The sequence below is a fragment of the Lynx canadensis genome, chromosome D2 (genome assembly GCF_007474595.2).
Source record: "Lynx canadensis isolate LIC74 chromosome D2, mLynCan4.pri.v2, whole genome shotgun sequence".
Lineage (NCBI taxonomy): Eukaryota > Metazoa > Chordata > Mammalia > Carnivora > Felidae > Lynx > Lynx canadensis.
Genome location: NC_044313.2, coordinates 56,426,724 through 56,439,388, shown reverse-complemented (window position 1 = coordinate 56,439,388; position 12,665 = coordinate 56,426,724). Strand labels below are relative to the sequence as shown.

The window sequence follows — 12,665 nt, the reverse complement described above, 5'->3', positions numbered from 1 at the left end:
GTCCTAAGCCTTCCATTTGTCATGGGCTTTGCAAACTTCCAAATAGCTTTTATCTCCTTTTTTCCCTCCTGACACTCCTAGAGAAAAGTAGGGCTGAGGTTAAACTGACACCAAGGAGGGCAACAGTCACAACTGACCTGCTCTCTGGGGCAAAGACCTTGCTCTGCTGGACTTTGGGTCCCCGGCATCTGGCATCCATCCCAGCACCTGGTTCCCTAGGAGTGCAAACTAATGTTTGCATAGATAAATGTGGGTTTTTTTTTTTGTTGATATAGTTGATATAATTCACATACCATTAAATCCATTCTTTTCAAGCGTACAGTTCAGTGATGTGACACTGTGCCACCATCACCGTTATCTGAGTCAGGGACATTGTCATCAGTCCAAAAAGCAACCCCATACTCACTTCCTCAGGCCACTCACCCCACACCACTCCTCTCTTCCCACTCAACAGTTGTGGAACTCAGAGCCTTGGAACTGAAAACCGGGGCTCCTTGCCTTCTAACAAAGGACTTTTGCCTTTGAATTTGCAAGTGCCAGAGGTAATAGGAAAGTATGGTTTGGATGCAGAAACACTGGCAGTATGGAACTTTAACAATTAGCAGGAATGGTGGACAGACTGTCTCACATCACAGAATCTAAGAGAAGGGAGCATTGCTGGCTGTCAGTCATGAGCTCACATTTCCTGACAACAGGTGACTTGACTGCTGGCCCCCAGGGCTGGGAGGAGCTCCAGAGTACTGGGGTCAACCAGGGGCTGGGAGAAACAGAGGCCGTATCCCCACTGGAGGAAGAGGCGACCCTTAACCCTAGCAACCCCAGTGAGTGTTTTCCTTCTCCTTCTGTGCTTCCAGCTAAATTCATAAGCCTCAAAGGACAGGAGGATTCTGTTTCTTCATCTTTCCCCCAAAATGTGGCTTGGTTATAGTGCTTCCAGCTAGGGACAGACTACATTCACGAGGGTAGCTTCTACTACATGACAAAGAGACCCCCAAATCTAATGGCTCAAATACAAAAGAAGTGAATTTCTTGCCTGGGTAGCAACACCAGGCCTATGGGCTGCACACAGTCATCCAGGGACCAGACAGACAGAGGCCATCTTTAACAAGAGGCTTCCAAGGTCTCTTTTAGGGGTCACCTCCATGCCCACCAGGGGAAGGGGTTAGTACACAGAGGTTGTTCTAGCGAGGCCTGGAAGTGGTACACCTCCCTTCTGCTTTCATGCCGTGAGCTGGAACTCATGGACACACCTGTGAGAGTGGCCACGAAATGCATTCTAGCACATACCCAGGAGGAAGAGGGACGCTGGTGAGCTAGGTCTTAGCCTCCCTGGTTTTCTTCCTGTGCCTCTGCTGGTCTCTTCTCAGCCCCCTTGCAGGCTCCCACTCTGCCTCTGTCCTGTAAACACTGGTGGCCCCAGGCCCTCACTGCACCTACACCCACAGCTTCAGCTGACAGCAGCCTGGGGTGCAACCCGGACAGCAGTGTAGGTCTTCTCCCAGCCTAAACGAACCCACCCTGACCGTGGCTGCTCTGAAAACACGGCCCCAGCTGTAGCAAGGCATGAGAAGATGATGGGCCCAATCGGGTAATCTGCTTTCTGGCATTTATGGACGAAATCTGAAAGTGGGGCATGTGATAAGGAGAGCCAGAGATCAAAGGGCATGGACAGAAGGGCCAGAAAGGTCTGGATGGCCAATAGCAAACTGAGCTTACAAGGAAGGAGAGACTGAGTGCAGAGGAGGCAGAAGAGGGAGGACAGGGGTGCCTGGGGGGCTCCATTGGTTACGTGGCTGACTCTTGATTTCGGCTTAGGTCATGATCTCACGGTTCACGAGTTCGAGCCCCACATCAGGCTCTGTGCTGACAGTGCAGAACCTGCTTGGGATTTTCTCCCTCACTCGTGCTCTTTCTCTCTCTCAAAAATAAATTAAATAAACTTAAAGAAAAAAGAAGAGAGGGAACAAAGCAGAGAGGATGCTGAGTCATCACACACACCTAGCGGCCCCTAGAGCCTCCCCAGGTCAAGGAGGTTTCTGGCATCCGTCCAGAGGTTCTGAACACTAAACCTATTTTTTATTTACGTAATAGAAGTGAGTCTTTGTTCCTGGGGCACCTGGGTGGCCCAGTCATTTAAGTGTCCAACACTTGATTTCAGCTCAGGTCGTGATCTCACAGTTGTGAGATTGAGCCCTGACTCCCACTCCCGTCATTGGGCTCTGAGCTGTTGGGCTCGCTCTCTCTCTCGGCACCTGGGTGGCTCAGTCCGTTAAGCGTTTGACTCTTGGTTTCAGCTCAGGTTATGGCCTCACGGTTCATGGGTTTGAGCCCCACATCAGGCTCTGTGCTGACCATGTGGAGCCTGCTTGGGATTCTCTCCCTCTGCCCTTCCCCCACTTGTGCTGTCTCTGTCTCTCTCAAAATAAATAGACTTTAAAAAAAGAAAGATTCTCTCTCTCTCCCCCCCACCCCTCCCCCTCTTGCATTCTCTCTCTCTCTCTCTCTCTCAAAAAAAAAAAAAAAAAAAAAAGAACATCACAGGAGCATTTGGCAAAAGTGGAAGGGGGTGGCTGGGTGAAGGGTGTATGGGGATTCTTGCAACTTTATGTTGAAATTGTTTCAAAATAAAATTATTTTTTATTTATTTTTTTTAAATGTGTATTTACTTTTGAGACAGAGAGAGACAGAGCATGAACGGGGGAGGGTCAGAGAGAGAGGGAAACACAGAATCAGAAGCAGGCTCCAGGCTCCGAGCTGTCAGCACAGAGCCCGACGCGGGGCTCGAACTCACAGACCGTGAGATCATGGCCTGAGCCGAAGTCGGACGCTTAACCGGCTGAGCCACCCAGGCGCCCCCCAAAATAAAATTATTTTTTAAAGAGAAGCAGGAATATCTCCTCTCTCTCTTCCCCCATCCACCCACCAGTTACAGAGAACATGACAGGAGACTCTGAGGTCCCAGATCAGTGACAGAACCAGCAGAGGGAAGGGGCCTAGGTCTCTCGACCGCTATTGCATAAAAGCCTCCCTCCCCTTCCTAGTCAGGTACACTGCTTTGGACTTCACGAGGGCAATAAACTTCTACTGTCTGAAGCCACTGAGCTGGGGGGGCGGGGGGGCGGGGCGGGCTTTTACTACATTATCCTAACTCAACAGCTGGCTGCACTTCTCTGCGTGAGGTCCCACAGACACTCCAAGGAAACAGCTGGTCCCTAACCTTGCTAGCCATTCATTATTGTCCTAGTCAGGAATTCAGGCACCGTTTGCCCTTTCTCTCTCTCTGCGTTGGCCCGCACGCAGTCGGTGCCACCTCCTGTGCCCTGACTTGGTCTTCGCCATGCCATGCCCGGCAGTCCTGCTTCAGCCGTCTTCTCCCTCCCCTGGGCCTGTGGAGCTGGTCCCCCAGCCCTCAGTCCTGCTCCTTCCGGACTCCCCTCCACTCAGCGCTGCCAGAACACACGCGTGGTTTCACACTTCTGCATCCCAGTTCCTGCTGCTCTCAACCTGGAACGCCGTCCCCGTTTCCTGCCCTCCTTCCGGGGCTCGGCTCCTAAGACACCTAGATGAGGCTTTGCCCGATCCCCCCCTCCCTGGGCCCGAGGACACAGCCTTCCACCTGAGCGGCCAGGGCTGCCCTGCTCGTCACGCTAATGGGCTGGCACACCAGTCTCCCCAGAACACTGGGCTCCTGGGTGCCCACTGGAATGCATCGTTCCCTCCCCCTCTCAGCTAAGTCAGACCTCAGCCCTCACCCCCTGCCTCCGTTAATTTACTGTGGACTGACTTTGCCCCCTGGGCCATTCCTACTCTGTGAAGGGGAGAATGACGATCACAGGAGGTGGTCACGTAAAGGCCGCCCAGAGTTGGCACTCCACAGGTCGGTGTTAGAAGCCAAGCACTTCCAGAAATTCTCACTGCTGAGAATTAGCCCCCTAGTCATCCCCCAAAAGGTATTCAACCTGTCAGTGACTTCAGTCATTTTTTGAGCGCCTACCTGTGCAGGGCCCTGGGTACCTAGTACATGTTTTGACTTGCAGGGTTGGTCTTAGCTCCTCGGGGCTGCCTTGGTCTCATTGATAGCTTTGAACTCCCCAACCCACCCCCAGGGCCCAGGACAGGCCTGGACACATCCCGGACACTCTGTAAACACTTGCTGCCAGGCCAAGATCCCCACCTTCCAGGCTCTGCAAGCCCCACCCAGTGCTGACTGGTGCCAGTCAGGACCGGAGGCCAGGCTCAGTCCGACACAAGAGTAGGCCATGAGCCAATGCAAGCTGGTGCAGCCACTCTGGAAAACAGTATGGAGGTTCCTCAAAAAACTAAAACTAGAACTACCCTACGACCCAGCAATTGCACTACTAGGCATTTATCCACGGGATACAGGCGTGCTGTTTCGAAGGGACACAGGTACCCCATGTTTATAGCAGCGCTATCAACAATAGCCAAAGTATGGAAAGAGCCCAATGTCCATCGACAGATGAATGGATAAAGAAGATGTGGTATATATATATATATATACAATGGAGTATTAGTCGGCAATCAGAAAGAATGAAATCTTGCCATTTGCAACTACGTGGATGGAACTAGAGGGTATTATGCTAAGCGAAATTAGTCAGAGAAAGATAAATATCAAATGACTTCACTCGTATGAGGACTTTAAGAGACAAAACAGATGAACATAAGGGAAGGGAAGCAAAAACAATATGAAAACAGGGAGGGGGACAAAACAGAAGAGACTCCTACAATATGGAGAACAAACTGAAGGTTGCTGGAGGGGGTGTGGGAGAGGGGATGGGCTAAATGGGTAAGGGGCATTAAGGAAGCTACTCCTGAAATCACTGTTGCACTAGATGCTAACTAATTTGGATGTAAATTTTTAAAAATTAAAAATTAAAAATTAAATTAAAAAAAAAAAGAGTATGCCATGAGCTCACACCCCAACTGAGAAAGGAGGAAAGAAAAGGTGTATTTCTGTGCCTGATGGTTTCCTACTCCCAGGGCAACTTTCAAAACATAGAAGAAAAAAAGAGAACCTGCTAGATAGAAGTAGAGATTTTCTCCTATACATCCTCTTTATTCCCAATCCCCAACTAGACACATTTTCCCCTGTGAGATCCCTGAGGCCCATTTTATGGGCTGGAAAGTAAAGGCACTGTGTCAGAGCGTCCCTGGAGGTCAGCGACACTCAACATATGAAGACCCACAAATCCTAACTTTCAGGGACTCCACCTAGAGGTGCAGTAGAACAGAAAGATTTTCTTTTCTTCTTGTCTTTGGTCTTCAGAGCAGGCCTTTCTGAGGAAGCCCTAACCCTAACCCAGGGAAGCAGGTGCTCCTGGTGGCCAGCGGCCATCAGGAGACAGGGAACAGACGCAGAGCCAGGACTGGGCCTGCCTTCCAGCCAGCACCTGTCCCTCAGGACCAGGGCTGTTGGGCAGCTGTACGGGGCTCCCCAGAAGGAGAAATAACAGAGTTTAGTGCCAGGGGGCAGAGAGAGGTGAGGGCTCCAAAAAGCACCCCCAAACAGACTTCCAGGTTGGAGACCCATGGGGCCAAAGGGAAGTTTGGTCCAGATTCCAGAGCCGGACGAGATGGGTGGGGATGGGGAGGCAGCCCAGCTGGGGTGTGCCCGGGCAGGGTCCTGAGGCCGCTACCCTCCGCTCGTCCTGTGGCATAACATGGTGGCTCTTCTCTCCATAGGGCTGGCTCACAGCTTGCTCCGCGGGGCCTCCGCCAGCGGCCGCTGCAGCCGCCACACCACCCTCACTGGCTCAGTGGCGCTGTCCAGCTCCCGGAGGCCGCCCAGGTCACCCGTCTGACTATACCGCTGCAGGGCTGGCTGGAGCACCGTGATGGGAATGCTGAAGTTCAGGTGAGGGTAGGTGGCTCCTGTGTTATTGTCCCGGGTGTTGCTGGCCACGATGCCTGTTGAGGAGTCCAAGAGGAAAGGGGGGATGAGCCAGAGGGCACACGGATGGGAAGTGAGGCCCATCACCAGCAGGGAGGCCCTCGGACCACCGGGGGCTTGAACCCCCCTCATAGTGACAGACACCCAGCCTCCTTCATGGCCTCTGGCTCCCACACCCCAGTGCCCCTTCCCCGTTTTACTCTCTCCTTAACCGTCAGTACCTAACAATGTTGCGCTTCTTTTGTGACCTTTCTCTCCACCTAGTGTCGGCCCCACGGGCTTTGCTCAGGCAGGCTCCCCAGTGCCTGGTGCAGGGTCGACACTCAACAAATACTTGTTGACTGAATGAGTAAGTGAATCAGACCCCCACGCAAGTTTTTTGTTTGGCCTGCTCAGTGAGTGCACGTGTATGTGTGTGCATGTGGATGTGTTTTGTCGTTGTCGTCGCTTTTAATTTTAAGTAGCCTCCGCGGGTTTGAACTCACGGCCTCAAGATCAAGAGTCACATGCTCGACGACGGAGCCAGCCAAGCCCCCTTCTGGATGTACTTTTTTAGGCTTACAGGAGCCTTGCCAAAATGGTTCGGAGTCCCTGTACACCCTTCATCTAGCTTCTCCTCACGTCACTGCAAAAAAACAACGATCAAAACCAGGAAATTAACCCTGGAACAATGCTGTTCACTGACATGCAGAATGCATTTGGATTTCACCAGTGATTCCACGAATGCTTTTTCTATTCCAGGATCTAATCAAATGTCATGCCTCCTGGGTCAGTTTCAGTCTTTCCCTATCTTTCGTGGCCGTGACACTTAGAGGAGTACAGGTTACTTATTGTCCCTCAATGTGGGGTTACCGGATGTTTTCTCCTAAGGTTAAGGTTTTCCAAGATTGAAAATGCCGTCCCGTGCCCTTCTCAGGGCGCCCTGTCAGGAGGTGCGTGATGTCCAAAAGCACTTCTTGAGACGCTAACCTTGATCACTTGGCTAAGGTGGTATATCTGCCAGGTTTCTCTATTGCAGGCTTACTGTTTTCCCTCTTGTACGAAATATTTTAGGATCAGGCAAATATCCTCGTTTCTACTTTCCATTTATCGGTGGGTCCTGCCCGCAGCAATTCCTTCTGTGGTGTCCTAACAGTGATTTTCTACTTCCCTCATTTCTTCTACATTTATCACCTGGAATTCTTCTGTCAGGAAGAGCTGTCACTTGTCTCCATTTCAAGATGCATTCAGTTATCGATGTCAGTGTGGACTCAGATACTCATTCTTTTCTTTGAGTTACCATCCAACCCTATCGCTGTGTGGTTTGCAGCTCAAGTTGTTCTACTGGGAGCTCCTTCAAGTCAGCTCTTCATTCGTCACACATCTGATGTGCCGATCATTCTGTCGTTAGCCTTTCCTTCCTCTCCAGCACCACTAGGTGCTCTGGGCTCATCTTGGATCTTCCCTGCCTGAGCCCGGGAGCGAGTCAGTTCCTGGCGCCTTTTATTAGAGAAACCAAGGTCTAGGTTCTCAGTGTGGTCATCACAACCGGGGTGTCACTGCTTCTAGCCCCTCTCAGCAGACAGAGCTAGATTTTTTACACACACGCACACGTACCCACCAGCTCATGCCTGCACACGTATCTACACTTATGTCCGTATCCACGTATCAGTATATGTCCAAATCAAAAGATCTAATAACCCCGTATTAAACAAACAAAAAGGTCTACCGTTGCTAGTAAAAAAATTGCCGAATCAAGCAATGTTAGGCCCACATTCCTATGGAAGGAGGCGCCAATGTGCTGCAAGCCGAGTGGTGTTCACCCCAGTTCACCCCTGACCCTCCATCCCGGCCGTCTTCACTCACTCATCCATTCGTTTACCTGTGACTCTTGGATGAATCCAACTCCTGAGTTTCATAGATTAACTAAGATTAAGCGACTTACCTAAGGCAGAGAAGAAACTAGACCTCAGATCTCTTCCCTCCCTGCTCAGCACCCGCTCCTCTCCACTCCCAGGAGCACAAGTGCCCGAAAACCTTGGCTAACTGCCTCTTGGACGTAAGGCCCACCATCTTCCCGGGCCGAGGGTGGCTCCCGGGGGCTGCACACCCGGCCCTCACTAGATGGGACTGAGGCTCTGGCAGGGGAGGGGCTGGGAGAGGGCCAAGGAGCTGGTTACCCAGGAGGTCTCCTGTGCGGGTGGAGAAGAGGGGTCCCCCGCTGGAGCCGCCATGCACGGCACACGTGGTCTGTAGCATCACCGGCGTGTCATCCACCTGCACCACAGCTGACAGGATGCCCGAGGTCACCGAGGGCCCGCACGCCTGGCCGAAGACGCCGAAGCCCACCACGCTGACAGCTTCGCCTGCCAGGGAGGAAAGGAGGGTGAAGCTGGGGAGCCGTCTCTGCCTCTCCAAAGTTCCGAACCCTCTCTGCCCTTCAGGCTGCTGTGAAGATACTCCTACCTCCGGGTAGTCTGCCCCAGGTCCCCACTGGACTTCCGCTGATCTCCCAGGACCTGCTCACCACTTGTCCTCAGCATCAGACTACTCTCCAGCCTTCATTTCCCTGCGGGACCAGTGAGTTACTTTTTAGGGTTCCTGGCACCCACCCCGGTGCTCAGTCAACGCTCGTGAAATTAACACCCATCTCCTCCTCGGACTAAGAAGCCTTGGTGAAAAAAGGAGCGGTGATGAGGGCTCCAGGCTGCCCTCCAACTGCCTTTACCGAGTGCTCTGAACGCACAGGGCATGCGGCTAGATGCTTTACAGGCCACATCTCACCGCACTCCTCGCAATGCCCGGGAGTAGGGAGCATTATCCCCATTTTATAGATGTGAAAACTGAGGCAGAGAATACTCAGTTGCCTGTCCGAGGACACAGGGCTAGCAAGTGGCAGAAGAGACGCCAGCGTAGAGAGCTTGTGGCCTTTGCTGTTCCATCACGCCGCATCTACACAACGAGGCCTCTGGAACTTCCAAGGCGGCGTGCCCCGCCAGTGGAGCCTCAAAAGGGCAACACCGTTCTGGCCAGCTGGCAGGAGCCCCCAATTTCAGCCGCTCCACATGACACTGCTGTGGACACTGAAAGAGGGGTGCCCTACGCTTCGGCAAGGATTCCCCCTGCCCCCCAGGACCTGGGGCATGCCGGGCACAAGCAGAGAAGCCTCCAAGAGCAACTCCAGCCAAGGCACTGAAACCAGGATGATTTCATGCCAGCTTGACGCCACCCTGCCCCACGCCTCCAGCAGGGGTGGGGCAGGGGGCCCGCCTGGGGGACTGGCCCCCCCAATCTAGAGGGTTAGAATGTCCAACACTGACTGTGCTTCCTCAGGTCCGCCCCACACCAGAAGCCCTCTCGTCCTTTACCTTCATGGAAATGCTCGGCAGGCACCGGCAGGGAGACATCGGGTAGGTCCTCCTCCAGGCTCACCACCGCTATGTCATAAGGCGATGTCTCCTGGGTGGCAAATACCACTTGTCCCCAGATTGCAGCACTCCTGGGAGCAAGGGAAACAAAATGACAGGCTAGCATGCTGACCCGTGAGTACCGGGAGGAAGCAAGGGGATGAGAGTGACGGTAAAAACACGGACTTGGGAGTCCAAAGATGTGGCATCAGCCCTGAACCGTACCAGGCCGGCACATGTGGGCACGTCACCTGGCCATCCTGTGGTACTTCCAAATGTGCATCGCCAACCGTAACGTACTTCTCCACTAGCTTCCTGCACTTCACCGGGTTTCCTGAACACCTGACACCTGGAGAGCACTGCAGGCCGGGGCTGCTGTGAATGCTCTGGGCACATCATCTCCTTTAGTTCTCCCAGCGGCCCTCAGAGCTAGGCGCTGTGATCATCGCCATTTTAAATGGTGCATTTGAGGGCCAGAGAGGTTGAGTAACTTTCTCAAGGTCACACAATAGGTGGCAGAAGCCAGGGCAAACATTCCCAGTGTTCTCCTTCACTGCCTCACTTGAGGCAAACAATGCTGCCAGTCCTGTGTCCCCATTTACATACATAAATGCTAGCACATCTGCAGCTCTTACTGTGGGCCGGGCTCTGTTCCAAGACTTCACATGTCAATTCATGGAAAGGCAGCTTACACTGACTTGCCCAGGTTCACACAGGGGCTCCCCACTACATACTCTGCAGGGATAGCTTCCAGGGGACCTGGTGGGTTCCCTAGAAGCAAGAGTATGTGTGTGGTGAAGACGGGGTGGAGGATGGGGCACCACACATACAGGGAAGTCCTCATTATCAGTCCTCCTTATAAAGTCGCGGCTGTCCTGTTGGCCACCAGTGGGAAACCCTACGGTGAAGCTGGGCTGGGTTAACCCTGGAAATTCGGTAGAGGGATCTGGAAAGGCCCGGGCTGCATGGCTAGGCTGAGGTAGGTACAGAACTTCAGGCATTAACACCAAGGTGCTATACTGCTCTGCTCCTGCCTAAGTTAAGTGCCTGGGACCACAGCAGAAATAGAACAGGTACCAGGAAAACACAAGCCAGGAAGCCAAGGCTGCTGAGCAACTGGAGGTAAAGGAGGGCAAGAGTGCTTTTCCCTGCAGAGAAGGAACAAACGGCTGAAGTCCCAACCCGGCTGCCAGGATCACCCAAAGACTGTTCAAAATACATCTGTGTGCTCGACCTCACTCTCACATTCTTTTTTTTTTTTTCCCCACATTTTAATTAGGTGGAGCCCCACACCCGTCATTTTTGTCCAGCTGGGAAGATCTGCTTAAGATCTAAGAGAGCAATCAAGTAAGAGTAACAGCCCCCTCTCATCACCCCAGGAAGGCAGCATCCTGGGCCTCTGGGACTTCACTGCCGCTTTCAGGGGAGAAAGAACAGGGCTAGGAAGTCTGCATTCACGGAGCCAGTGCTGTGTGCCTGCTCTAAGAGCAGTCAGATTTCAGAAAGAAAACAGGCTGGGCGGGGGACTGAGGGGACGGGGTGCTAAAAGATGCCTAGTCAGAGACGCTGTGACTTCCCACAGTTCCCCAATGCAGAGTTGCTGGGCATCTTGCCCAAGCCCCATTCACTGCGCGCCACCCCCCCCTCCCCCCCGCCAGGAAGGAGGCCCAGAACCCCCTAGGCTAGGGTTCTGAATGCCAAGGATGAGGGGAGGGACTCCGGTCTCTACCCACACTACACCATCAAAGCATCATCGTGATGCCAGAAGGCCTCCCTAATCTTCAGAGTTCCGCTCTGAGACCTGCTGAGGGGGCAGAGGTGAGGCAACCTTGCGGGCCTTACTTGGGGGGCGTGGCGCGCACCAGGACCCTGGCCGCTTCCCGAGGGGCCACATGCCGGCAGGTCACCACGAGGCGGGGCGCCACGGCCACTCCAGAGCCCCAGACGGTGCCGCACTCCACCAGCACGGCCGCAGCTGCCCACGGGGGCCCTGGGTCTCGGGGGGTGAGGCCCCATGGGGCGCTCAGCTCCTGCGGCAGGAGGGCTGCCAGGGCATCGGTGCCGGGGCACAGGCTGCCCAGCGCGGCTCTGGCGGCACGCAGGAGAGGGGCGGCGGCGCAGAGCAGCGTGAGGCCCACCCACTCGCGGGCCTTCCAGCAGAGGGGCGCGGCCACCAGCGCCACCAGCGCCCCCGCGGGCCGCGCCGCGAACACGCCGCCGCCCTCGGTGCCCGGCAGGCAGCGAGCGTCGGTGAGCAGCAGCGGGCCGGCCGCGTTGCTGAGCACGCCGCGGCTGAGCGTGTTGAGAAAGATGTCCGGGCAGAAGGCCCCGAACGGGGAGCCGCAGGCCAGCAGCGGCGCGCCCTTGGGCACGGCCCCGAGAGGCGCCACGGCCACTGCCGGCCCGCGCTCCTCCTCCTCCTCTTCCTCCTCCTCCTCGGAGTCGGGCCGCACGCGCAGCAGCGCGAACCAGCCCAGCGCTCTCAGCTGATCCTCCTCCTCGTCCTCCGTCACCTCGTCCTCCGGCGCCGCGCTCGCGAAGCGCCACTGCTCCGCCGCCTCGCCCCCGAAGAGGCGAGCGAAGTGGGCCCGGAAGGCCTGGCAGCTCAGCAGCAGCAGCAGCTCGGCGGGCCGCGGGGGCTGCAGGGGCCGCCCGCGGGGTCGGGCCTGAGGGCCTGACTCTGGGCCCGCGCACTGGGGCGTGCACAGCCCCGGGCGGCCCCGCTCCGCGCGGCCTGAGGGGCTCGAGGCTGCTGGACCCCGCTGCACGTGCAGGCGCAGGTCGTCGCCGCAACTGTCGCCGGGCAGGAAGGCGGCGCCGGCCGCGCTCAGCGCCCCGGTCCCGGCCCGCAGGAAGGGGGTGAAAATGCCCCCGTGACACAGCACCAGGTCCGGGGAGCGGCTCAGGATCACCCCGCTGCAGCTCCACGAGCCGGCCTCGGGCTGCCCGGCCCGGGAAGCGCTCACCACGCAGCCCGCCCGCTCGGCCGCCCTCATGGACGGCCCCCACTGCCGCGCCATGTCCTCTAGGACTGTGCACACGGGGTTTTCGGGGGAACGAGGGAAGCGAGCGAGAAGCCCGGCCGGGACCCCTGATCCTCCGCGGCGCCACCCAAAGCTGGAAGCGAGAGGCGCAAACACTGACTCAGTTCTTCCTTGTCGGGCCTGATTGGCTAGGCCCCAACTTGCCGGGCCCGATTGGCTGGGCTTGGGGCCGAGCCCTGATTGGCTGCCCAGACTGACCCCGTCCCTTTCCCCGCCCTCATGGGTTCGGGCCACCTGCGCGACGCAGCGGGAGAAGCTGTCCTGGAAGGTGAGCGTGGGGAGAGTGACCGGCGTGTGGTTTTGCAGGGAGACGGGGCTTGGGCAAGA

General features: G+C 55.6%; 1 protein-coding gene across 1 annotated transcript; it reads right to left on the bottom strand.

Annotated features, from left to right (window-relative positions):
* Positions 1-5,047: 5,047 nt before the first annotated feature.
* On the bottom strand, positions 5,048-12,415 carry TYSND1 (trypsin like peroxisomal matrix peptidase 1). The gene is given in 5 exon segments (XM_030334082.1): positions 5,048-5,764; positions 5,767-5,925; positions 8,068-8,253; positions 9,256-9,386; positions 11,137-12,415. Coding segments are annotated over 5 exon segments (1,944 nt in total). The 5' UTR covers positions 12,315-12,415; the 3' UTR covers positions 5,048-5,474.
* Positions 12,416-12,665: the final 250 nt, after the last annotated feature.